Source organism: Apodemus sylvaticus, chromosome 5, assembly GCF_947179515.1.
Source record: "Apodemus sylvaticus chromosome 5, mApoSyl1.1, whole genome shotgun sequence".
Classification (NCBI taxonomy): Eukaryota; Metazoa; Chordata; class Mammalia; order Rodentia; family Muridae; genus Apodemus; species Apodemus sylvaticus.
Window position 1 is genome coordinate 17,479,154 of NC_067476.1, and position 27,931 is coordinate 17,507,084.

Genomic DNA, 27,931 nt, shown 5'->3' on the forward strand with positions numbered 1-27,931 from the left:
TGTCCCTTCAGCCTTCCAGCACTGCCAGTTGGCAAACCCAAGCCAGGAAGTTGTCAATTCCAATTGCGTTTAGGCCATGTAGTCCTATTAAAGAAGGCTTGCTGGTTAAGGGGCATCCTCTGTTTCCAAAGCATGGGAAAAAAAAAGGCTGTGCTTAGATTGGAGCTGGCAACTTCCACTGACTAGAATTTTCAAGGGGCTGTGAATGAGTTTAACAAAGGAGGTCTGTGGCTAGTTTCTGGCTGAAATCCATGTCAACAGTTTTTGAGGTCACAGGCCACACTAACTAACATTTATTCCCAGCAGACCCTGTTCTAAACACAAGCTGTACATAGTACAAATTTGGAATTTTTCTGTAATCCCTTGAGATATTCCTGATCCTTCCACATGTTTCTGCTCAATTAAAAACAATTCTCACTTCTCACCACAAGAGAGGCCATACTTGTAATCTCAGACCATCCTTAGGGTGGATGAACAAAAACCTGGCAAATCAAAGGGTTTGAGTGGGGAAGGGAAGGAATTCAGCTGGATCACACTGAACAGTACAGACAGCTCCCCAGGGGCTCAGTTTTTGAAAACATAAAGCGGGTTATTGACAGAGATCCTGAGGCCATAAAAAAAGCAGGTTTGAGGCACGAATTGGGAACAGGCTCCTCGTCATTTTACACAAACAAGACACAAACTTCTAAGAAAATTAAAAGGTCAGTCAGGTGGGTAGAGAATGGTGACAATGAAAAGGGCAGACACTGAACACTGCCACTGTGACTGTGGAATGATTTCACAATGCAGATGAACTTTGAACATGTCTGAAACCAAGTGCTTCTTGAAATTAATATGAGACTTTACTGCAATTTGTGGGCAACACCCTCACCACCACCCCTGACGAAAAGATGCTTTGCAGCAGCAACACATTTTATAATGATGGCAGCTTTAAATCTTGTAAGACCACATGAGATTGAACACCAAAGATGTACCATATAATGTGTGTGACATGTGTCCATAAATAAAAGTTACAACCCTCCACACCATCGTGGGAAATACAAAACTGAGGCTTGGGAAGTGATGAGACTTGCTCATGGTCTTAAAGCTAGCAAGGTGGAAAATGTAAAGCCAAGTGGAATCCCCAAGGTCAAATCTCTTCTATGGACTAAAGGGGAAACAGCACAACATATCACTGTGCTGCTTCCCTATCCTGACATTCTGTACTTACAATGGTGACATGCATTGAAAATGCAATTTTTCTAAATGAAAAAAAATGTATAAACTATGGTAAAATGAGTGTTTAGATCAAGATGAACAAATGGAAACTCCCAGAACAGCAATTTTCTTAAAGACACACGAAGGAAATTTTTTTCAAATGTTCAAGAAATTATATAACTATGCCCTCTGTTAATACTTAATTATTTTAATTTATGTGTGTGGGTATTCTGCTTACATATATGTAAGTGCACCATGTACATGCAATGCATACAGAGGCCCAACGATAGCATGGGATCACTTAAAACTGGAGTTATAGATAGCTGTAAGCTTTCTTGTTTATGCTCAGAAACAAACCCAGGTTCTCTACAAGAGCAGCAAGTGCTCATAAACTGAGCCATCACTTCAACCCACTCATGGTTCATGCTCAATGATCCAAGCCATTTTTCTTATATATTGCTTTATAAAGTAAAGGTCATATCATATATAAAAATCTGTCTCTTGCTTCCATTTTTTATACAGCAATTACATCCTAAATGTTTTCCATGTCATCAAAGAATCATCTACAACAATTGTAATGGTTCATGATATCTAATCTAACTATCTAATTCTATAATGCTATGCTTGCAAGTTATAATTTTCATTCTATACACTATGCTATGTACCCTCACAAAAATGTTGATAAATTATGTATAACACAAATGACATAAAAACCATGACACACAGTCAGAGTGCAATCCAAGCCTTTCTTGTAAATATATTTCTGAGTTTTCCTAGAACATATTTCCAAATGTGGGAAGAAATTTAACGGTTTTAACTGGATATTTCTGTTTATATAGTAACACCAGACCCTTGTGTACATTGGCCAACAAAGTTAGGTGCCATCAAGTGTCCTTCTCAGGCTGCTCCTATCAGGCTCATGTGCACTTGATGGCATATAAGTCCATCTATGATGTGACATAAAGAATACAACTGCTCTATCCTGTTAGTCACTATTGCAGTAAGTGTTGTTGTGAGAAACCAAGACGCTTTACACGCGCACACACACACACACACACACACCCGCGCACACACACGCACGCGCGCACACGCACACTCACGCGCACACATGCACAGACATATACCACTGCCATCCTGGTTATGAGATTTCTGGTGCTTGAACTCAGGTCTCAGGCTTGCACAGACAAACTGTTCTTACTTCCTGAACTGTCTCCATCACCCTCCCATCACTTTTGGGACTTGTCCATGTTGTTGGAGTTTGTTTTCTTTCCTATATAGTTTGGCCCACTGTCAGAGCCAGGAATCTAAGGCTCTTTTTTCTAACTTTAAAATATTTTGTTTTTTTTTTTAAATCATCTATTTTAGAACTAACCTTTTTTATATATATATATTTTGGGCTCATACACCCCCCCACACAAAAACATATACACATATATATTTAAAATAACAGACTGAATAAATGAACAATAAAACAATTAACCCCACTTATAAGGCTCCACCCACTTTATTTCAGAATAGATTAGAAACCATAAATGATTCCTCCCTGGATTAATTCTGTAATAAATACTGCTTGCTATTACAATGAGGGGTTAGATATAACTAAGTGGTAGTCCAACGCTTAGGAACTAAGTTAAAAGACAACACCCTTCATTTGGCCTGAGACTATTGATAGTTTCAAGTCCTATGGAAAGAAAAACCTATTTAATTTTCACTGAGGACATCAATATTTTAAATTTCCTTGACTTTTGACATAAGGTCTTAAGATAACATGCTGCCTTTCCTAATGTACTATGGACCAGGGTACAATTAGAATGGTCGTATGTTACATTACTCTCCACACTGTAAAGCATAACTCGCTCTAAAAGGAGTAAAATCCAGGAAAGTAAATTAAGCTGGTTATTTCCTACTTTATCCATCTAAAACTTTCTGTAGATTTTATATTCGTTGTTTTCAAAAGCTACAAACTCTTCCTCATTGTCAAGATTACTTAATAGTTTACATGTTAACTTAAAAAATAGTTGAGTAGGTTTTTCCCTATAAACAAAAATAATAAAATTATTCATGCAAATGACAAATAACATTATCATTGTGCTTTTGAAAATAATATACATCTCAGCAAAAAATGTATTTTTAATCACTAAGAATTTCTTCCCTTATAAAACAAGAGCACAAGAAAATTACATAGTCTAAAACATTCCCAAGAAAGATATATAATGAGATATGATGATCATATAATTTAGTAACTGAAGGGACTCAGTACAAAACTATACCTATTTCAATATGCACAAGTCAAAGAATTAAACACCCCAGTCACTGTAAGATGACTTGTATTTCTGAGGGAATTCCAAATTCCTTAAGTGAACACATATCACTGTCATACTTTCAAAACTACCATCTTAGAACCATTTAGATGGCTCTAGATAAGGATATCTGCTGCCAAGCTGACCACTTGAGTCCCACCTCTGGAATCCACAAGGTGGAAGGAGAGAACTGACTCTGTCAAGTTGTGCTGTGACACATGCATATGTCATGAATACACACACACATACACAAACATACACACACATTTAATAATTAATTTAGAAAATAAACTCTTAAAAATGAGTGGCTCACAGTTGAATGTTAGAACTATGAAATTTTCAAACTTCAGACAGTGCAATGTTCACTGGAAGAGAGGTCTAACATTTTCATCCTCCAGGAGATGCCAAACTTTCTTATTGCTTCTCAAACTAATCACTAGGGGGGTCAAACAATCTAAATCTAGACCTGCTCTGCATTTGCAGGGATGTCTTGGCCTTAAGAGTGAACATCATACTAAGTGAGGTAACCCAGACTCAAAAGGTGAATCATGGTATGCACTCACTAATAAGTGGATATTAACCTAGAAACATGGAATACACAAAACATAATCTACACATCGAATGAGGTACAAGAAGAAAGGAAGAGTGGCCCCTTGTTCTGGAAAGACTCAGTGAAGCAGTATTCAGCAAAACCAGAACGAGGAAGTGGGAAGGGGTGGGTGGGAGGACAGGGGGAGAGAAGGGGGCTTACGGGACTTTCGGGGAGTGGGGGGGGGCGCTAGGAAAGGGGAAATAATTTGAAATGTAAATAAAAAATATATCGAATAAAAAAAAGAAAAAGAAAAAAAAAGAGTGCAGCTTTGTTACAAAGGGTGATTTTACGTGTACAGCAAAGATTAAGCCACTTTTACCTCTTGTCCAGCCAAAAGCAAAGATAAGGCGGAGAGGAAATAAAAGCTGCCCCTGGAGTTCAGCAGCTCCTTGCTGCCTTATAGACTTTGGCAGCACCAAGGAAACACAGTAAGAGCAAACAAGTAGCAGTTTTTCATTTTTCTGCAGCTTGTTCCATCTCAGAAATGAACACTTTTGCTAGCAAAAGACTTGAGGTTGCAATTTCTCACCACTCTGGGCTTTGGTCACCTGAGAGGAGGCTGGGGCAGGAGGAGGAGATGGCCTAAGGCTGGCTGCCAATGCCAGCTACTGCTGCTCCCACATCAGAAGGCACATCTGTCTTTCCCACTGTACAGACTCCTGCTTCAATAGCAGGTCACTGGGAAAGAAGGCTGCTTTTTATTTACTTTCCTTTCTTCTCTTCAAAGGTGATTTTCTTTTTAAACTGTACAGCTTGTTACTGCTGGTGAGTTGTGACTCCCTAGGGGATTATGTTCTAAGTGTGTAGGCATCTATACAGGGAAAATGCATACTGTTCTCAACCACTTCATTGTCTTTTTAATTAAAATAAGGGAGTCATATTCAACAAAGTGATGATCTGAGCAGAACCCATCACGGTGAATTGTTTAAAAATCCTGAGGGCCAAAGAAGGGCCCTGGTGTAGAAACAAGAGCAACTGCAGGCAATCCCACGGATTGCACACTGAGAAAAAACTATGTCCCAGGCCTCACAGCCAGTGAAATTATTAACCTGCCATGCCAACAGGGCCCCTTTCTCCTAAATGATCATCCAGAAAAGGACAACAGCATGGTGTGCATTTTACTTTTAAGGTAAGAATGACAGAAGAAATCACACAGCTGTAGAGAGAAACAGACACACTAAAAGACAGGGGGGAAAAAAACCCTCGGTTGAACAGACTGAAACGACCAAGTTTCTAAGATTTCCTTTAGGGCACTGGGCAGAAAGTCTGATGTCTCTCAGCTTTGATGCCCAAACTACCCTAAAACGGCAGGCTATACATTTTATATAGTAGGGTACCCTCGGGCAAGACAACCATAAATAGCTTAAACTGGAGATTCCATCTGCTTCTGGATATTTCAGCAGCACCTGCTTTCAAGGTAAAAAGCTCGGAGCTGCCCCCACAGCTTGCTTCCCCAGCCCCAAACACTTGTTATAAACTGAAACCTCTCTCACAAAACCCAAAAGAATGTCTGCCACTGCACCTGCCTGAGGAAATGGTCCCCCTTCACCTTTTTCCTTGACTGTACCTGTTGTTTAAAGAACACTGGAACAGCTAGAAGGCAGAAGCCAAAACTGAAAGCCAGACTCCTTGTTGCCTCTAGAGTTTCTCTCTGTGCAAACTGAGCATTCCAAGGTTTACAGTTAAAAATCAAAAACAAAAACTGAGTCCAATCCCAAAGAGTGTGGAGGCCATGGCCGTCCTGCCACGCAGTTAGGAAGACTGTTGAAGGAAGAAGATTCCACAGAGCACCACTCAGGTTCCTAAGTCCATGCACAGAGAGGACAGTCTGATTCCCATGGAAGTCCGGAGCAGTAATGAGAAGTCCTGTGGAAATCCAGGTATCATTCCCAGAGTGACATGCAGCATCATACTCAGAATTACCTTGAACAAAGAGCAACAGCTGGAATGCCCACCTCAACCCTCAATCTGATTGTACTCTGTAGAACTAAGTCCGAAATCTTGGTTATATTCTACCAGCATTCCCACAGTCAGATTTTTCAATTATGACCTGATGAGCTTAGTTCTTTCATCTAGATACACTGCTTTTTTCAGGGCCTTACATGCCACTTTTCACTGGTAAGAAGCTTTTCTCCTATCTACTCCCTGGGTTTAACCAAATCCCATTAGCAACACTTAGACATGAACACTGTCTAATTTGTGATCCAAAAGCACTCTACATAAACACACACACATTAAATAATATATTTTCTACATAATCCTTTCCCTTAGGTAGAAATGCAGAAGTGAAATGGGAGAAGAATTTGCAATCCCATAGTTAGTATATTATACCTAAAGGCATAATCACTTTAAGATTTTGTAAATGATGAAAAGTACTTACTGCTCTCATTTTGTAATATGAAGTTCAGCTTATCAAAATACTGGGCAAATGTGAGGTTTTCAAAGGGGACCTTGTAGACAGGCCTCTGAGCAGTCTGATATAAAAGAGCAAAGGCCAAGTACTATGGATGGTTCCTGCCAAAAACCAAATCCATCCTCAGATACTTCCCTGAAAAGACTAAAACTGTTTGAGATGATAGCTTGATAAAGGAGTTATTGCTAGGGCTGAAGAAGTGGCTCTGAGAGTATTTGCTGCTCTTGCAGAGGCACAGGACTTCAGTTCTCAGCACCCACTGGTGGCTCAAAACCACTTGCAACTCCAACTCCAGTAGATCTGACATCCCAACCCTCTGTGGTCACCTGCACATGTAATCACACACCACAACACACACAGGCACACACACAGACACACATACACACAGACAAATTTTTATAAATTTTTTAAATAGATTATCTCTTCCCCAAATTTATACGAAGTGCCAAGCTGTTTTATTTAGGTATAAGGACAAGTAGTTGACTTTTATCAAAAAGCTTAAAGAAAATTTATAAGTATAATTAAGAAAACAACTGTCTGTAAGGTCCTTCTATGAAGGCTAAAGAAATGGAATGCTTATATGACATTTCTCTCCTCAGCTCTGAACAACTCTTGCATTCTTTCTGTAGGCCACAGAACAGAACTTGGTTACAAACAAAACATTTCATTATAGTTCTAGCATTAATAAGGGATGTGGCACTTGGGAAATTTGGAGCCATGACTAACTGCAGTTCCAGGTCATTCTGTTTAATAACTTCAAAAGATTTCTGAGATTAGTATGTGTAGCATACCCAAATGAAACAATCTAAAAACATTACAATAACTTTTGTGACCTCATAATGAAGGACAACAGACTGACTAAAATCTGTTCTCAAAGTTGGCATTAGAAATTTAGTATTAACAGTGGGATAGTGCTGGTGCATGTCTTTAATCCGAGCACTAAGCAAAATCTCTGAGTTCGAGGGCAATTAGCCTGGTCTACAGAGTGAGTTCCAGGGCTACACAGAGTACCGTGTCCTGAAACCAAATCAAACCAAACAAAACAAAACATCAGAAATTTAAAATTAACTATCATCCATTCTTTTGTGGTAAGAACTAGTAAACATGGGGATATAATGAATTAGATGCTATATAACTGGGCATTAATGAAACTTGTTCACACTCCAGGAAAATTAATTTCTTTCCAAGTCAACTGAATATTTCACTGTTTTTTTTTTTAAATAAGCTCAAGCTATATAATAAGATTCTATCTCAAAAATCAATAAATAAAAATTCTCATCCTTCCTGGGTACATTCTAGTAAGAGAAGCAAAAACTAAAAGTAAATATAGTAAAGTATATTTTCTAAAGGCTATCTACATTCAAAAATGAATCTCTGGAAGTCTCAAAGGAGCACTTACCTTCTTTAAGTTGTAATTAGTATAAAATGAGTTTAGTAATAGGAACCTCACTTGTACTAGCAAATATTTTACTTTTATCCTATTAAATAATTAGACCCATCCTTTGATTTCAAGTCTTGACTAACCTCTTGTTTCTTTCTAGATGCACCTCTCTTTTCTGAATGGCAGATAAACAGTATCTCAGTCAAGTATTACTCTATAGGTTGGAGATATACAGTTGATTAAGACATAGTTTTTACCTATGAAGAGTTGACTATACAACCGGAAAAAGATAAAGGGAGATCAAGGATTATAAACAGACGACTGAAGTAGGTAAAGACAGAAAGGTGTGTTCTGAGGAAGTAACAATGACCTTTGCCCAGGGAAGACTACTCTGAGAAGATGGAGAGATGTTGAAGGCAAGGAGATACAAAGGCTCATAGATACCCAAAGTATCTTGTAAGCAAGACTTGGAGGGCAGCCAGAGAGGAAGTGATCCTAAGAAGCAAAATTTACCTACAGTGGAGGCTCTGTCCACACAACCACCATACTGGGAGTGGCATCCCTCAGGAGAAGAATGGAAGTTAAAAATAAAAACGGCTTATGCACATGTTTGAGTCACGACACTTGGCACACTGCAACCAGTGCCTGGGCATCAGGCTTACTCAAAGAAAACAGCAACAAGGATAAGACTAATATTTGAGCTAGCCACAAACTGTAGCCTCTGTCTCTAGGCAACCCTCTCCCGTCTCCACTGGACATGGCACTAACAGCAAACCTTCCATTTTATATGCTATTCACAATTTAGCAATGTTCTCAAACCAACATAGAGGAAGTGCTACACATGTGTCCTTTATATAGACTGTGCATGGTCATTTTTCCACTTTCATTAAACACCTAAAAAACACCTTCCAAATTCATATAAGACTGTTGGTTTTTAGGAGCTTTCTTTAAGGCAAAACTGACAACATGCCAGCTCTATGAACATGAGAACCTGAATTAGATCCCCAGCAAGGCAGCAACCTTCTGTAATCTTAGCACTCGGGGGAGAGAAATGGGTGGATCCTTGTCCAGCCAGCCTGGCAAGTCAATAAGCTCCAGATTTGATGAGAAACCCTATCTTAAAAGCCAAAAACAAAAAAAAATACATGAAAGCAATCCAGGAAAAGGCTCAAACTGACCTCTGGTCTACACAGGCATGTGTACACATATGTCTGAATCAACTGCATGTACACATACAAACAAGTACATACACTATGCAAACAATACACACACACATTTTTAGTGATTTGTTTGTAAAATTTATTTTAAATTGTGTGTATGTATCTTTTTACAGGCCTGAGCACATGAGTGCAGGTGCCCTCTGAGGTCATAGACATCACATCTCCCTGAAGCTGGAGTCACAAATGCTTGAGAGCTCCTGACAGGGATGCAGGAAATGGAAGCTGAGTTTTATGCAAGAGCAGTAAACACTTTTAAATACTGAGCTCTCTTTCTAGACCGTGCCCTTTTGTATCCCCAAGAAGTTTACTGGCGAGTACGATGGCTCAGCAAGTTAAGGCACTTGCTGCCAAGCTTGCTGACCTAAGTTTGATTCCTAGAACCCACACAGTGAAATAAGAGAACTGATTCTTACAAGATGCCTTCTGACCTGAAACTACAATTATATACATATGTGCATACATAAAACAAATAAGCATAATAAAAATATTTTTCAAGTACCATTTTAACCACAGTTGTGATTTTTTTTTTTAAGCACTAGAAAGTCAATAGAAAAAAGGAAACTAGACCTTGGGAACACTCTGTGTATTATATATTGCACACAACTTATGATCATCCATTTCCCTAGCTAGTCTGGAAGCCCTTCAAAGCAGAAACACATAATATAGTAAGTATTCAGTTAAAGACTTGCAAATCAATGGATTATACCACCAAATTTTTCTCAAAGGTTCCAAGCAAGAAAACAAAACAATTGCTGCCAGTTTCATTCTAAATAAGAACAGCATGAGAAGCTGCTCATTTAATGTTAGTCTGGGTTCTCTAGAAGGAGAGAACTTATAGAATGTGTGTGTGTGTGTGTGTGTGTGTGTGTGTGTGTGTGTGTGTGTGTGTGCAGGCTATGATCCAGAGAATCTAACAATGGTGGTCAACCAACAGAAGGTCCGAGTCCAGTAGTTGTTCAGTCCATGAAGATGTCTGACCTGGTCTTCAGTACACACTGGACTCCTGAAGAAGTTGGGTCTAAGGCTAGTGAAGGAACAGACTTTGCTAGTGAGGGTAAGAGTAAGCAGGCAAAGAAAGCAAGCTTCTTTCTTTATAGGCTGTCAGAAGAAGGCATAACACAGATTAAAGGTGAATGTCCACACCTCAAAGATCTGGACTAAAAGTGGGACCCCAGTTCAAATTATTTAATTAAGGGGGAAAAACCCTCCAAAGTATATCCAGACATTTGGGTTTTACTTAATTCCAGATGTAGTCAGGTTGACAACCAAGAATAGCCATCACAAGTCTACCTTTTATCAACTTGACACAGAAATATATCTCCTTATGTCATATTTAATTTCCAACCAAAAACAATAACATCATAATTACTCCTAACATGATATAACTATCTGATGTACAACCATAAATTCATTATATATTTAATGAGGTAGTAATTATGCCTAACATGATAAAAACTATCCCTTCTACAACAACAAACGCATTATAAATTTAGAATAGATGACCCTTGAGGGACAATCTTTTGGTATCTCAAACTTAAATATAGTGAATAAACACTAATATTATCTTAATTGATATTATATTATCTAATAATTTTGAAAGAAAATACAAACTGCTTTTCTTTCTGTACAAAAACATCTTAACAAAATACAACAAAAACCACTCATGTCAATTGCAATCCTCTTTCTACAATTGATCACTTGGCCTTAGCTGGAATTTATAACTACCTCCCTCTACTACCCATTCTATATTTCTTCCACTTTCAGCAAGGGCCTTAGAAGGTCTTGGCTCTTTTCCTGGAGGAGTAACTGATAACTTCATTCCTGAAAGGTCTGTGTTCATTGTCATCCTGCTTGGAGTAGGCTGCTGTAGTTTCCCATTGACTTTAATCACAGCACCAAGAGAAGCTCTAAACGCTCTCCTGCACTCAAGACATAATCCTACCTCCATTATGGAGAAACAATATAATTTCCCCTTGATAACCTGGACCCATCATACCTCCTTACAGTGTTATTCCTTCCTTAGCATCTTGGCCTAAGGGTATCAGAGGCCGCCCTAAGTGGCCACAGGAAAGTCTGAGCTTCCAGCTTGATAAAATGTTCATAGTATCTCTTGATGAGAGCACTACTCTCTCCTCCAGAACCAAAACTTCTAGGCCAGCAAAACCTAAAAGGTCACAGCAATAGAAGGCAAACATTTCCTAGTGGGTACTACTGGCTTTCCCAACCCCTAATTCCTGGGCCTGTGGATTATGGCAGTGAGAGAAACCATACCACATGCTAGATTGAGTATCCAAAGACTTCTGGAGAACCTTCCTGAAGCCCTTCAGGCTGTTGCCACCTAATTGGTGCTGTAAATGTGTTTTTAAAAGCTGATTCCATCTTTCTATCAGGCCAGCTGCTTCAGGATGATGGTGAATATAGTTAAGACCAGTGGATTCCATGATTGTGAGCCCACTGCTGCATTTTTCTGGCTGTGAAGTGAGTTCTTTGCTTAGAAGCAATACTGTTTGGAATACTAGGACAGTGAATAAGGCATTCTGTCAGTCCACAGATGAGGTGGTTTTGGCAGACATATTATGTTCAGGAAAGGCAAATCTATAACCAGAATAAGTACTACTCCAGTTAAGGACAAAGTGATATTCTTTCTAGGGAGAAAGTAATCCAATGTAGTTAATCTGCCACCAGGTTGTTAGCTGGTCACCCCAGGTAATGGTACCGTATCTGGGATTCAGTGGTGGTCTCTGCTGTTAGGAGATCTGGCACTCAGCAGCTGCCTTGGCAAGTGGTAGTCCATGTTGTCAAACCCATACATAACCTTCATCTCTGCTACCATGGCCATTTTATTCATGAGCCCATTGAGCAATGACAGGAATGGATGGGCAAAGAGGCTGACTGTCCACAGAATGGACCATCTTATACTTGACTATTGAACCACTCCTCAGCTGATGCTTTTGATGAACATTTATGTGGGACACAAGTATCTTAACATCCTTTGCCCATTTGGAGATATTTATTGACACACTTCTTCCACAGATATCTTTCTCACCAATTTTCTTTTTCTTTCCCCCCACCTTTGGTTTTTCGAGACACAGTTTCTCTGTGTAGCCCTGGCTATCCTAGATCTCACTCTGTAGACCAGGCTGGCCTCGAACTCAGAAATCCCCTTGACTCTGCCTCCCAAGTGCTGGGATTAAAGGCATGTGCCACCACTGCCCAGCTCTCACCAATTTCCTAATCATGTTCTTAACAAGTCCCTAAATACAGTCCAGGAATCAGTAAACATTTGCACCTATGCCATTTCTCCTTCCAAACAAAATGTATGACCATGTGTATTGTCTTAAGTTCTGACACTCTGAAGATTTCCCTTCATCTTTCAGGGCTGTCCCAGAAAGGGGTTATAATGATGCAGCTGTCTACTTCTGGGTACTGCCTGCATAAGGTATAGAACCACCAGTAAACCAGGCCCTAGTCTTCTATTCCTCAGTCAACTGATAATAGTTCACATCCCATGAAGCTACAGGTACATGCTTAGCAGCAGAAACCATTTTAATGAGAGGAGAAACCATAGACATTTGGGCAATGTCTTCGTGTAACTTGCTTGTGCATTCAGGACCTACCCCCAGCCCAATTACACATGTAACACTTCCATTTGATTATGGAAGTGCTGCTATGCAGGCCCTACTTTATGACTCGGTGAGTCAAATAACACCCAGCTATGGTAGGCAGCTCAGGTCACATGGCAACTTGGTAGCCTATTGTCAAACATTCAGTTTCTGCTAAGGCCCAATAGCAGACCAAGAGGATGTCTCTCAAAGGGAGAATAGTTGATTGAAGAAAATGGTAGAGCCTTGCTTTAAAATCCCAAAGGTTTCTTCTGTGATTCACCTATAGGGACCTACCAAAGGCTCCAAACAGCATCTCTATCTGCCATTGATACCTCAAGTACCATATGATCCAAGTGATAGAACAGCCTGCACAGTAACCTGGACCTGTTGAGGAGCCTTCTCTTGTTGCAAGCCCAACACAGAGCTAGAAGCGTTCTGAGTCATTTGGTATATATGGGCCGAGTGAAGAATGTGCTGTCACCAGAATCCAAATAGGCCCATAAAACATTGTGCTTCTTTCTTGGTGGCAGGAGGAAAAAGGGGCTTACCTTTTACCTTAGAAGGAATATCTCTACATGCCCAAGACCACTGAACCCCTAAAAACTTCACTGAGGTAAGAAGAACCTTGAATTTTGTTTGGGTTTATTTCCTATCCACTGATGCATATGTTACCTATGGTCTAAAGTGGTTGCTACCTCCTGTTCACTTAATCCAGTCAGCACAATGCCATCAATGCAGTGTTACACTATGATACTATGAGACAGAGGATCAAGATTTCTTCTAATTTATGACACATGGCTGGAGAGATAATATACCCTTAAGGAAAAATTACTAAGGCATAATGTTAGCCTTGCCAACTGAACGTAAATTGCTTCTGGTGGTCCTTATGGACTAGTATTACGAAAGGCATTTTCTAGATCAATAGCTCATACCATGTACCAGGAAATGAGTTAATCTGCTCAAGTAAGGATACCACACCTGGCAGAGCATTGCAATCAGTCACTACTTGATTGAGTTTTTGATAGTCAGCTGTCATTCTCCATGATCTATCTGCCTTCTGCACTGGCCAGATAGAAGAGTTAAAGGGAGATGTGATAGGAATCACCACCCCTGTATCTTTCAAGTCCTTGATAGTGACACTAATTTCTACAGTTCTTCCAAGAATGTGATACTGGTTTTGACCCACTATTTTCCCTGCCAGAGGCAACTCTAAAGGCTTCCATTTAGCCTTTCCAACCATAACAGGCCTCACTCCACAGGTCTGGAACCCAATGTAAGAATTTTGCCAACTTCTATCTATCCCAATTAAGCATTCTGACACTGGGGAAGTAACCAAAGGATGAGTTCAGGGATCCACTAGACATACTGTGAGTCAGAATATAGCTCAAAATCCATTAAACATCTGACCTCCATGAGCTCCTACTTTAACTGAAGGGCTACAGTATTTCTTGGGATTGTCCAGACTCAGTGTTAATTCAGAACCAGTATTCAATAGACCATCGCAAGTTGTATTGTTTCCTTTCCCTAGTATACAGTTACCCTTGTAAAAGGCGTAGGACCCTCTAGGGGAGGATTGTAGAAAGGCTAACAGTAAAATTCGTAGGTGTTTAATCAAGGTCCTTCCTCAGGGGTTTTGGATCTGCCACTGGCTGAAGTCTGGACATGGGTTCATGGGCCAAGATTCCCTTTAGTCATGATCCAGTGGAACCTTTTGTTCATATGTACGAGAATGTTTCCACTTATATAGATCAAACAAAAATGAAATACACTTCTTATCTATTTCATGCCTGGAAGTACCATGATTGATTAGCTAGTACCAAATGTCCACAGAAGTTAATGCCACCATAAAATTCATTTTGTGTCTGCTGATCATTACAGATCAGGCTATTAAGGACATTGCTGTGCCTATGCTACTCATTGCAATAACTACGATCACCTTACCTTTAATGATTGAGTGCTTGACATCTGGCCCCTGCTACTTTGGGTCCCAATTAAACCCAGTGCATTTAATTCATCTAGTTGGACAACAGCATCTCTAACGCTAAGGTCTGACACAGGGAAGGATGACAACAAAACTCTTCCATGTGCGCTGGTGACCCTCTCATCATTTTTTGTCTTATAGGATTAGTCAAGAGCATGTCTTCTGGGCCTTCCCATTGTGCAGGATTAGATTTTACACAGCATACCCTCTCCACCATTACAATGTTTCTGAGCCTTAGAATCCTTTTGTCAATACTAACAAAGGGACATAGGCATCTCTAACTACTTTTCAGAGGCCATCTTTCAACAAATGCCTCAGTCAGTCATTCAAACAGACTTCCAGCATTTCTCACGGACTACACTTTCTACCTCCCCTCTAGGAGCCTGCTTAGCCTTAAGACTGGCTACAGCTGTAAAGCAACTATAGGAGGCCCCTGAGGGATATAAGTATTGTCTTGCTGGCATTTTCTTCTGAGAAAGTCACTGCTGCTTAGCAGACAATGAAGGATTAATGTCCTCAGGCAAGGGTGTAAACAACAGTGTTTCAGAGGGTGGGAATGGAAGTATATCTTCTGTTGTGGGTGGAGAGACTATGTCTTCTTCCTTGAGTGAGAGAGATAAACCCTTGAGAATCTGAGAGGTCATCTCAGATTCAATAGGGTCCTTCTACATATTTCCATCACAGATTATAGGACCCCATTCTTTATCAATTAATGTCCTTACTTTAACTGTCCACATTGTCCAAGGCTGGGACTTGATTTTCGTGGTAATTCAGCCAATCTAATAGTAATTTTCCAGAACTTGAACATTGTGGGTGCTGGAGAGATTCTCTTCCAGGGCACACTTAGAAACCTTTAGACTGCTTATGTGCATCTGGGACCAGTCAATTTTATCGGAGTCGACTGTTGTTCTTCACTATTCTGAGATGTTAGAAGTTGGTTAATTTTATCATAGAGCTCATTCTTTTCCTTTGTCTACTTATATGGAGATGGTAGAAGCAAATGACCAGCATCATCATTTTCCTCATGTTTCCATAAATTGTTTTATATACAGAGTCACCAGATCCATTGCCTCTCACATCTGGTGAATCAGGACATTCAAATGTATTTGGATGCTTAAGTTTATAAAACAGTTAACAGCATGGGCTTTCAGTACTTTCTGGGCTCCAGGGAGAGTTTCAGTAACTGTGAGCTTCAGTAACTGTAAGTGTTGGCAAACTGTAAACTCTGCTCCAGATACTTAAAAAATTCATTCTTATACATCTTTTACTCTGAACCACTGCTGGTACCACAATCTGTATTAGTCAGGGTGAATATTTAGAGAAAGGGGATGTAGTAGAATGAGTTAATGGAAGTAGTTCAGCTAAGCCCAACAATGGCTGGCTACCAGCAGGTCTAAGAATCCAGTAGTTGTTCAGTCTACAAGGATGTCTCAGCTGGTCTTCAGTATGTTATAGAGTCCTGAAGAAGTAGGTGGCTCTGATGCCAGTAAAGGAATGGACTTAAGCAAGCAGGCCAAAAGAGAGCTTCCTTCTTCTGTGTCCTTTATCTAGGCTCCCAGCAGAAGGTGTGAGACCCCACTATAAGTGATTTAATTAAGAAAAACTCTCACAGTTGTGTCTAGCTATTCAGGTTATAGTTAATTCCAGATGTAGTCAAGTTGACAACCAAAAATAGCCATCAATGAAACCTGGGTTCTCTCAAACACAAAATCCCGAGTGGACATATTTGAGCACCAGAATCAAAGACACATATACTTGTTTATTTTTGGTGGTGGTGCTGGGGATCAAACACAGGGCCTATACATCTAGGCAATCTCTACACCACTAAGCCACACTCTTGGAATATTAAATTCACAGTTTTAAATAAATGGTTTTCCATTCTCAGAAGTTTGATGGATGAATATAATAATGGCAGAGTGCTGTGTGTGTGTGTGTGTGGCTGGGCCCAAGCATGGGGCCAGGGTTGTCATGGACTCCTCTCTGTTGCCCACACTGGCTGCTCTATGAGAGAGAGAGAGAGAGAGAGAGAGAGAGAGAGAGAGAGAGAGAGAGAGAGAGAGAGAGAGAGAGAGAGAGAAGGCAGGCCCTGCAACACCTACTTAAGGCAGATGGAGAGAGGAGAGTGTGTGGGATGCCTTTACCTTCCCCCCAGGAGGCGCCCAGCAGGAGCCCACAGAGTCAGCAGCTCCAAAATCGGATTTCCACACATCCTCCCACCCCAAAATGCCTCACCCCTCTGGTGAGAGGAAACAAAGCATTAAGCAAGTGTGGCTCTGGTGTGCAAGGGGATTTCAGAAGGCCTGAAGAAGTCTTCTCACACTTCTGCACTTTTCTAGGAACTATTTAGACACTGACCCAAAGAGGGCAAGTGTGCTACTCCAAGGAGCACACAATCAGCGTCTGCAGGCTGTCCTGAGCTGGACACATACTTTATTAATAATCTTACATACACAAAATGTCCACAGGGAAGCCTAACAGACTAATTTCTGACAGCTCCAGATAACAGCAGGAGGGACCGAAGCCCTGACAACTCTCCAGATTCTGCATACCACTAAGGAGCAATGGGTCTTTCCCACCCAAGGGATGTGATGCAAATAAATAAATACAATTATCTACAGGGCTTCAAGTGCAAGAGCAACACCACAATGTCCTTCTCCCCAAGTACAGTGACTTGTGGGGAACAGATAGGACGCCAAAACAACAGCTGGAAAACTTGATTACAGAAGGACTAGGCAAAAGCTGACAACTGTTTCAAAGGAACAGCCCTTTCAAAGGCTGAGGCCCTTCCCCCTTACCTTAAGATACAGAAGCAGCTCTTGGCCCCTGAAGATAAGCGGCAGAACCCGAATCTCTGCTTGCTGTCAATGTCAGTGAGCACAAATGTGAAGTTCTGGCCAACCTGGCTAACTGTGAGGCTGTAGAGAAGACAACAAAGGGAGAGATGACTGTGTGCTAAGTGTCCAGATAAAGTATCTAATCACCACAAGTCATTGAACCTGTTACATTTCCTTTGTGGGACTTTGTAAATGAGCTAAAAATTTACACACTTCAAGGGAGCAGACAAGAAAGTGGAGGGAAAAGAAAGGAAGAAAGGGAGCAAGGACAGACAGTGGTGAAGGAGGAAAAGGAGAGAGGAAAGGAGAGGGGGGAAAAGGCTGAGAAAGGAACCTGCTCTGATGTCCTCCAAAAATCAAAATCATCAGTACTTTCCAATGTGCCTGACTGAATGTGGGCCCCAGGTCCCTGGGTGAACCAGCCATCAAAGTTAAAAGAGGCACTCCATTTACCTCATCTATAGAGGACAGGGGCTGGGACAAGCTGCCTAAGGTACAACTTGGTGAGTGGCAAAATAGTTTTTTAAGCCTTGCTGTGACTCCAATGGCCACAGCACCAGCTCACAACAACAGTGGCATTAAACATCAGCTCCAGTCAAATATTTAATGTATCAATTATTTCATCTATTCTCATGATGAGTTTGGAATTTTAGTAATGTTCCCATTTTTCAGAAAAGGACACTCAAGAGTAGCTAGGGAACTGAGTCAGGTTCGGAGAATTCTATGAAGAGCCATCATAAACACTGGAAAGGAAAGGAGACAAAGCTATGCCGTTTCTCCTAAACCTTTTGACACTTTCTGAACTTTGAAGAACATATTATCTTAGAGGGCCAGAGGACCAAAATGTTAAGCAAGTTAACAAATTAAAGCAATGTTTCAAGCCATTAAAAAGCCAAAAATTCTTTTATTAGTATAAAATAAGCCAACTACACATAAAAGCAATGTAAAGCAGAAAATATCTAGTAAATAATTTAAAAGAATACTAACGGGCTGGAGAGATGGCTCAGTGGGTAAGAGTACCGACTGCTCTTCCAAAGGTCATGAGTTCAAGTCCCAGCAACCACATGGTGGCTCACAACCACCCGAAAAGAGATCTGAGGCCCTCTTCCGGTGTCTGAAAACAGCTACAGTGTACTTACATATAATAAATAAATAAATCTTAAAAAAAAAAAAAGATTACTAACAACCAGAATAATCTAAAACTCTTTTAGGTTACAAATGCTTCAAAATACACATTTTTTAAATCCGTTTACCAGTTATCCAGTATCTCACTTAAAAAAAAAAAAGTTAAAACATTTATTCCAAACTCTAATATATAAATTGACACTAATATTTTAAAATTTGGCAATGAATTAAGCCATGGAATTCAGCAACTTGTATGGATCACACATATACTATATTTTACAAAGTATTCTCAAGTTGATAAGATGCTGACTTTGTTAAAACATTCAAACTGATGCCAAGGTACCAATTGTCAGTAGAAATGAAAAATCATTTCTTGTCTTAAAGACAAGACTATATTGTCTTTAGGTGGGCTATGAATTAAAATTTCAAATATAGAATAAACTTTCTTTCTAAAGCTCCCATACACAAATCACAAAAGAAAAGTAAAATTAAAGAGATTTTCACGGTATCCAGGCACAAAGGTCAAGGGCCTTACCTAGTTATATTTAAGGAAACAATTCTATCCCTTGGAGAGTGCTTCAAGCACAGGAAAATGGCTCCGAAAGACAAGGAAGTGTTCCACTCTCCTTACTGGGGAGATGAACAAAACAAGGGGACAGTTTCAAAGCCATGTGGCAATAAAGCAGGTGTAAGTAATGCTATCCCCACCCTACAGCAGGGAAGGAACACATTTCCATAAAAGTTATAGAGCTGTCAGGGGGACACCAAATGCTACCTTCTATGGCTGTTATGCTTTATCTATAAAGCTTGGAAACCGTGTTACTATGGTGATTTAATACTATGTTTTAAAGGGGGATTATATGATTAATTTTAACAAGGTTGAGGAGTGAAGATGTGTGAGAAACAGAATTCTAGCTCACATAATTAAAGTGATCCAGGAGGGAAGTGGGCCTCAGTGGGGGAGGGGAAGCCTGTTTTTATTAAAATACTTAATGCAACAGGTTTAGAAAAGTCCAAGATACAAATAAGGTCATGTTTTTGTGAACTGTTACTATGTGATCCTACCAAATGTGATTCATTATTTAGGTTTTGGGGTTTTATTTTATTCCTAGATGAAAACTAGAAAAGAAGGCTATTGATAGGACTGAAAAACAAAACAAAAACAGATCTCTAGGAAAAGGACCCAGCATGAAAATGACTTGACCTGCAAATTGGCTGCCATTTATTTCTTACTCTTCACACTGCCATTAAAAACTAATTTTAAAAACTTATGCATAACTACAGTGTAAGATCAAAGAAAGATTCATTGTTGATCCATTTGATAAGAAGTTGGCCCAGTTACCTCTACCTGAGCCTTAACTTAGCAAGCTCCTTAAAACCAGCTTTCAGCAGCTATGTTTCTTCACATGAAATAATCATGAGAAACTATCACTCAATCCAAAGTATGCTTTAGCAATCAGTGGGATAATCACTTATTTTAAAAGGCCAGTCCTTAGTAGGAATAATTAATAAAAGGTAGGAGGTAAGCTGCTACTAACTTATTGAATATAAAATTCACAGGAAGGTCATGATTTACAGAGACTCCCTGACCAATTTAGCTTTTAAACACCTGAGCAGACCTCTGTGGAACCAAATGATTCAAGTTTGCATTAAAATGAATGATTCTTTTTGGGATGTTGCAACTTAGAAGAAAATACTTATTTATTCTCAATCAAGTCACCTTTTTAATTCCTAAAATAGTTGAAGTACAGGTCATCAAAAACACAAAAGCAGTAGACTCAATTTTTTCCTCTCCTCTTGGACAACATCCAATAAACTAAGTCTGTCAGGGGCAGTCAAACAGAGGTTAACTTGAAGGGTTCTGAATCTCCAGGGAATGTATCACTCGCATGACTGACTGCTGTAGTCTATGGAAATATTCACTATTTTTCATACAAAATGACTAGGAGGTCTGCTTCCTCAAAAGCTGTAATTCGTTTCCTTTTAATATTAGTATCTATAATTTCTACAAGAATCAGAGATTTCACAATGATTAAAGTAAAAGGAACCATAGGAACCATTGATCCAATTTTCTTGTTTTATGGGTGGGAAAACTGAGGCTTAGGGTTTTGTTTTGGTTTTCCCAGTAATTAGGACTAGGGCAAAAATCCAGGCCAACTTGTGGTTCAATGTCCTTTCCATCCTGCCATGCTGCTCTAAACACAAGGCCAGCTCTCCCCTAGAAGTCTCACCTCAGGGTAAGGAACTAAATTATGACAGGAATGCAGTTGTCTTGGCAAATGGACTGTGCTTCTCATTAAGCTCCAGAAAGCATATCTGAACACTGGCAGAAAGAACTAAGCCTAGCTGACCAGGACCAGGATCCAGCGCCCTTAGGTACTCCTCCCACACTTAGAATGTACAAAACAAGGGAACAGATCAAGGGCGAAGCTCAGACTGTAACCTTCATGCTACCCTATAAATGCTCATCAGCTGTTCAAGGTCCTTCTCTCCGTGTTATGTTTAGTATCAGAGTTGCAAGAACAGCACCAAGTATATGGAGACAAAGTTTGTGTCCAGCCATTCAGTGAGAAATGAGATTTTACATGTCAGGCTCACTTTAAGCTTACCCATTTTACATTCTGAACTGCAACTACACAGGGTGATATAATATGTGCTGGAAATACATACTGAACAAAAAAACAGAAATCTTACTACTCACATGGCTGACTATCAAGGGGACCTTTTTTTTTTTTAAGATTTATTTATTATTATATGTTAGAACACTGTAGCTGTCTTCAGACTCACCAGAAGAGAGCAACAGATCTCATTACAGATGGTTGTAAGCCATCATGTGGTTGCTAAGATTTGAACTCAGGATCTTCAGAAGAGCAGTCAGTGCTCTTAGCCACTGAGCCATCTCAACAGACCATGGCTGACTATCTAATTGGACAGCAGCTTCTCAGAGATGTCAACATTGACTCAAAGATTGAGATGGAATACCCACACCAGGCTCAAGAAACTGGTATTTCCAGCAAAGGAGAAAGCTTTGCAAAGAACTTTGGAGCTGAAAGGAACTGGGCACATGTAAGAAAGAAAAGCGTATGAGGGTCATGCTAAAGCACAAGAGACGGATAGCAGCATCACATGAGTGCTAAATAAAGGGAGCACCAGGCCATGCAGAATACCTCCTACATGAGTCATATTAAAATATTGCCTCTTAGCTGGGCAGTGGTGGCGCACACCTTTAATCCCAGCACTCGGGAGGCAGAGGCAGGCCGATTTCTGAGTTCGAGGCCAGCCTGGTCTATAGAGTGAGTTTCAGAACAGCCAGGTCTGTACAGAGAAACTCTGTTTTGAAAAACAAAAAAACAAAACAAAACAAAAAGATATTGCCTCTTTTGGGTGGATGTGGATGGTGCGGGTGTTTGGAATAATAAAAGGCCACTCAATAGTTCTAATCAAAAGAAAAGCATTCATCTCAAACTTCTAAAACAATGTCAAGTACAGAGTTGAACACAGTAGTTAGGAAGCCACAGAAATGTTTGCATTGGAGGCAAATATCCAGGAGTTATCTGAGCACAGGTGATACTGAACACTACAGAAATGATGAAGAAAAGAACTCAGAGAGGCAGAAGAGTCTCTAGGACTCATTTACAAACATTCCAGTTGAGACAGTAGATGGAAAAGGGACCGTGAAAGGAAAGAGACTACCACCAGGCAGAAAGGTCACCTGTCCTGATGCATCAAGATGAGAAGGGAAAATGTGCATCTCTGTGAGTGGTAAGAAGGCCTTGAGTGGCCTTGATTAGAACAGTTACAGCAGAAAGTCAAAAACAAGAGAGGCTGCATGGGACTGAGGAACAAGTTAGTGGTTACAGAGGACTTTTGCAAGCACTACAGAACCAGACAGTAATTAGGTGAGGAGAGTCAGAAGCCCGTATTGCTTTGAAATGGAGAAATACCAAAAGCTGATTTTAAGCCACCAAGAATGACACAGGAGAGAGAAGACAAAATAGTGAGAGCTGTGTTTTGTGTAAGAAGCCTAGATCTTCTATGCACAAGCTGTGTGAGGACAGACAAGCTACTGTATATCTCTGATCTCATCTGTAAAATCAATCATCACATTGAAAGTGATTTTAAGGTTTATAAATCAAGAATATAAAGTAACTAGCACATAGTACACAGTGAAAACGACCAAAACTAGTTTAATTATAAAATGCATGGCCCGAACTAAAACACTGTAAACCTTGCCCACTGTAGCTTACTAATAACTGTCTACTGCCAAATTATCCTGTTCTTCAGTTTGTGGACTGCTGAGCAGCAGCCAACCTTTATCAAATTCTATCTCCTACCCTGACGGCCTGTGAGCCACAAAGCGTTCCTATATATTCACACCTTGCATTTGCCAGAGCTTCAAGCTTCTTAACATCCCTGCTCAGAAAACCAAGTGTTGAGAAAGGCATGCTCCCAAGAGTTCTGGACAGGAGCAATAAGTTTGCTGACCACTAGAAAGAGTGTAGTCCTTATCTGGTCAAGAAAACCATCAGACATTTTCAAGAAAAGCAAAGATCTGCCCTGACCTTGTCTATCTAAGCCACAGAAATTAAATTATCAATAACCACAGAATTTAAACATCAAAACTAGAGGAACTATAGAGAACCTGGTTCACAGGACAGAAGTCATTGGCCAACCTCCTGGACACGTCTATATTCTACAACGCTCATTAGGCCACCCCACACCCTGTCAGCAGGGCTAACTGCCATGCTACTCACTAATATGTGGAACTGACCATGAGCCACAGCTGAACCCACCATTTACACTAAACTAAAGGACTAAAGTCCAGCAGAACAAATGTATGTAGCAGAAACAGAAGTATGTGAAGATCTACACTAGTGCACTAATTAAGACAACACTGTATCTATGTGGGAGCCATTTCCTTAGTTACCTAAATTTTCTACTTTTCTACGGTAACTACATATTGTTTTCAAAATAAATTATTTTATGCTGTATTAGCTAATGGCAGCAGTATGGTAAAGAAAAAACAATGTAGAATTAGAGGTAGCTGCAAAATGAGGGGCTTGAAAAACAGGTCCCTCCACACAGTAAAGGCAGAACTTTGAGCTCAGCACAAATGTGAACCTAGCTGGGCCTTTGCTGCCCACATGCAGAACATCAAGCATGGTAACAATGTAACTAGCTTATATTTCAGCATTAAAAAGAGAAGACTGTACATAACCCAGCAGATAGCAGATACCAGCTCAAGCACCAAGTAATATCTGAGCCCCTTTGCATTTGTGACTGCATCCAAAACCACAAAATGTTGTCATTGGTGAGTATAGAATAGAGGCATGCCTCTCACGTCCTCTGAGAAAGTGCTTTCATCACGAACAGTGAACCCTTCTTGAGGTAATGCAAGAACTCAGTGGTTACTTCACTCCTTCTGCCACCAAGGGCTTCGAGAGAGTAGTGAGAAGAAAGAAATCTGGCCAGGAATGGGTTCCTTCCCCAGCACTATGACTGTGGTTCTGGTGGATCTTGGCCTCTCTTCTGTAAAATGGGATGTCCTAGGCAGATGCTGCACTCTCCGACCCTGTAGGCACATTCCTAGAGCCTCCTGTGCCCAATCTCTCACGGTACATGGCAGCCTCCCCAGCAGGCTCCATCTGCTCTGGCTGAACATCTCCAGGCTCACTCAGGGTTTTCTCCTCTGCTTTGCTCTGTGTTACATATGGGGTGTTAGGCTCACTTTTCTCCATACCTACTTCTTACTGGCCTGGCAGACTCAACACAAGTCTCACCCACCACAACAAGTTCTCTCTGAGCATATTAGTCTTCTGTTACCACCCCATCCTTTCAAACAGTGTTTAAAATGCCTTTACAGAATGTCCTGAATTAAATTGGGAAATACATAGAGGAAAGAGCTTCAAATCTGACACCACTTCTATATTCTGCATCTACCTCAACACAATGGGACCTGTCCTGAATAAGCATTTGCTTATACAACAGAAAAGCTGACCACTGCTAAGAGAGAAAGGGAAGAAGCAACCAGCTAGGGAAGCACTTGACAAGAATCAGTTAGGCACTCAAAGCTAATTTTTCTTCCTGATTTCTCTATTTTTGCTAGCTACTTTCTCTCTACAAGGTGGTCTAGTGGGAGATGAAACTTAGGACAGGCTATAAGCCTAACAGGACCTTGGGTGAGTCATAATCCCTCCCACACTCAGACATTTCAAATGAAGAACACGTTTTTGCTCTTCTGTCTTACAGCCAGATGATAAAATGAGATAATACATGAGAAAGGCTCTCTTCTGCAGAGATACTAGCATTATTATTTTTGACAAGTCCTAGTTTCAGAAAGAACCACCTTAAAACAGCACAAGAGATGGCAAGACATCAGTGCTGACAGGAGATTTGATGACGACTGTGCAAGTCCCACTCCTGGTACAGAATAGAGTGTCAGAAGGTTGGATGGCTGTTCCCTAAGGTAGAAAGACATAGAAGCAGAGGTCAGGAAGGGTCATTACCTGGGCACTGCTCACCTCATCATTGCCCATGCTACTCTATTTGCTACGTCAGTCAGTTCCAGAGACCTGAGAACACTTGCATGCCTCAGAACTTGGCTTCATTTATTTGACACTGCTAACAACTAATTTTTTTAAAAAATCCTGACATTAAAACCTCTGTATTTCTTATAAATGAGTCTAATTGTGATGACTTCTATATTAAAGTATGACTACCTAAAGAGGTACAAAAGAAGAGAAAATAGTCTCCCAAATAAAGTGGGATCTTCTTTATTTTGCTTATTTGGGGCAGCTGTAGAAGTTAATTTAAGGAATATAATACAATGTGAAGACAAACTATTGCATACTGATTATCAAAATATATCCCTAAATAATGATGCAAAAGAAAAAATAAAGAGCACCACTGATGTGAGTGAGTGATTTGCACAGATGCGTTTCACAAGAAAAATAGTTTTCCGATAACAATAAAGAAACTTCCCATGTTACAGGTAACAAAAAAGAGAGAGACAGAGAGGGGGAGGATGTTTCAGAATAATCCCTGAAGGGATGCTACTTTTATTTTATTTCAGAACAAAATCATCCAGATGATCAGGTATTCAGGGTGTTTGTGTGCAGAGTAAATGAGAGGAATGTATTTGTATATACACATGTATGTACACACTTGCATTATGGTGGGAGTGTCTTCTAATATTAGTTACAAAATCAATTAATCCAAGATCACCATTCTAACAAGCAGCCCTATCAAAATGTCTTCTTATATATTTTGTCAAATGTCTAGTTATATTTAACTTTATTAATTTGTATAACTGTGGCTTTTTATAATTTGTAACACAGTTCTTAGGTGGCTAGAAATTTTATACATTGCTGATTCATATACATAAATACAAAATTTGTATTGAACATCTCTCAACAATATTGTATACTTCTTGCTATTTTTTTTAATAGAAGCAATAGGATACAAAGACAGACCCTCTTAAAACCAAGGCTATTCTGTTCTGAGCAGAGACCTGCTACTAAAACATCCTGGTGTCCGGTTTTAAAAGCTCTGAGTCTGAAAGCACTGCAATGGCTGATTGGCTTACAAACAACACGTGAGAAGTGGGGAGCACATTGATGCTGAGTGACGGCAGCATTCCAGAGCTGCTTTTAGGACTCAAACTCCTGTGGCTACTAAGTCTCATCCCACACGACTATTAGGCTTCATTTATGCCAAATGAACCAGGATACTGCTAACACAACATATAGAAATCAACTCAGTAGCACACTATCCACATGCTCTCTAAACCACTCAAATCCTTTACATCATGCCTTATTTGTGAAAGTTAAACATACACGATAGAATCTTCCTAAAGAAGGCTTACGCTTTATACAACTTCGCTATGCAATCTATTAGTCATAATTCGCATATTTTCTACAAGCTCAATAACTCTAAAAGTGGGATTAAGGGGGAAAATATAATGCATATACAGTCTCAGTTCAATTTCCCAAGAAAACCAAAGAGAGACAAAAAAAAAAAAATCACAAAAATAAATGCTTCACTGGAATGGAGACCATAGCAAACAATTCTTGAAAATAAAATAAAGATCACCACCTTGCCATTTTGCTAACATTAAAAGGTTACAATTAAAAAAAGTTAAATAAAGTTTTTGAAAAGAGGTTGCCATTGTGCAGTGAATTATTTACAAACAAAACAAAATGAGCCTCTTCGCATTTCAGTTACCCAGAGTTCTTACACTTGTACCTTTTCCCCCACAAATCACTTCTTATGCTGAGAATACTAAGGACTGTTTAGGAGCTTGTGTATGTTTTAGTATTCACGCCTATAGAAAATACCAATTCCCCAGGATCACTATCTTCAGTCAAATGTAAAACACTATCTAGCAAAAAAATCTTTTAAGTAGTAAAATGCTTCTAAACAAGATAGAACCACATCTATTTAAATTTAGAGTTGAAACCAAGGGTTGACAAACCATAAAGCCAGATAATCATGTTATTTGTTTAAGCCAAACATATTAATATTTAAATGCAAATACAATAGTATTAAATTAAGTACCAACCATTCTTAATCATAGTTTACGTCTGATAACCAAAGTCAAAAATTTAGTGCCACACAAAATACATTGCACAAACTGTGCAACACATAGCTCTAAGCTTTAAACTTTTTGATAGTGTCAATAAAATTCCCAGGAAAGGAGAATACTGCAACTCTCCTTGGAGCAGAGGTGCATTAAATCATGGTTAAACAGACAGAATGTTAAGAATGGCATGGCTTTTATTTTCTATAGCAGGTTTATTACTACTCTTTTTTTTTTTTTTTTTGACTAATAAAGTTAGAAAATCTGACACTACCTGTCCACATAGAAGGGAAAACAAAACTTGGTCAAAGTCTGTAGAACTTCCTGTGGAAAGAAAGAGAGATAATTTAAACATCTATTGGGACCAATAAATCTAACATTAATCACAGAACACCATCTAGCAACTTTACCCTAAAGAAAGAGGAGACAGATGAAGAAATATGTGCTTTATCAATTACACGGGAGGAGTACGAGGCAGTCAATCATGAGAAATAATAAACATGATCAAACTTCATTAAAAATGAAAAATTAATCAAGAATCACACATGGGCAAGCAGCAGGCGCCACGCAGGAGAGCTCTGAGGGGAGGGAGGTGCTGGGGTTGCTGTGTGTTAACACCCCTCCAGGGACCATCTCCAGCCTGACCATATGGATCAGAGTGAATAACACGGAGCCACATGGGTTTGGCCTGGCAGGGCCGCTGTT

At 39.8% G+C, this 27,931-nt stretch overlaps 1 protein-coding gene across 9 annotated transcripts in view; it reads right to left on the minus strand.

The window, feature by feature from the left end:
• Dennd1a (DENN domain containing 1A) overlaps positions 1–27,931 on the minus strand; it is a 480,683-nt gene that overhangs the window by 301,192 nt on the left and 151,560 nt on the right. For 5 of the 9 annotated variants that reach the window (XM_052182385.1, XM_052182387.1, XM_052182390.1 and 2 more), the window contains 2 exons: positions 27,501–27,550; positions 17,485–17,604 (listed from right to left, as the gene is read on the minus strand). In XM_052182385.1, the coding sequence (XP_052038345.1) occupies positions 17,485–17,604; positions 27,501–27,550 (170 nt within the window). The remainder of the gene's footprint in view (positions 1–17,484; positions 17,605–27,500; positions 27,551–27,931) is intronic. The other 4 variants (XM_052182388.1, XM_052182394.1, XM_052182389.1 and 1 more) reach the window with 2 other exon arrangements.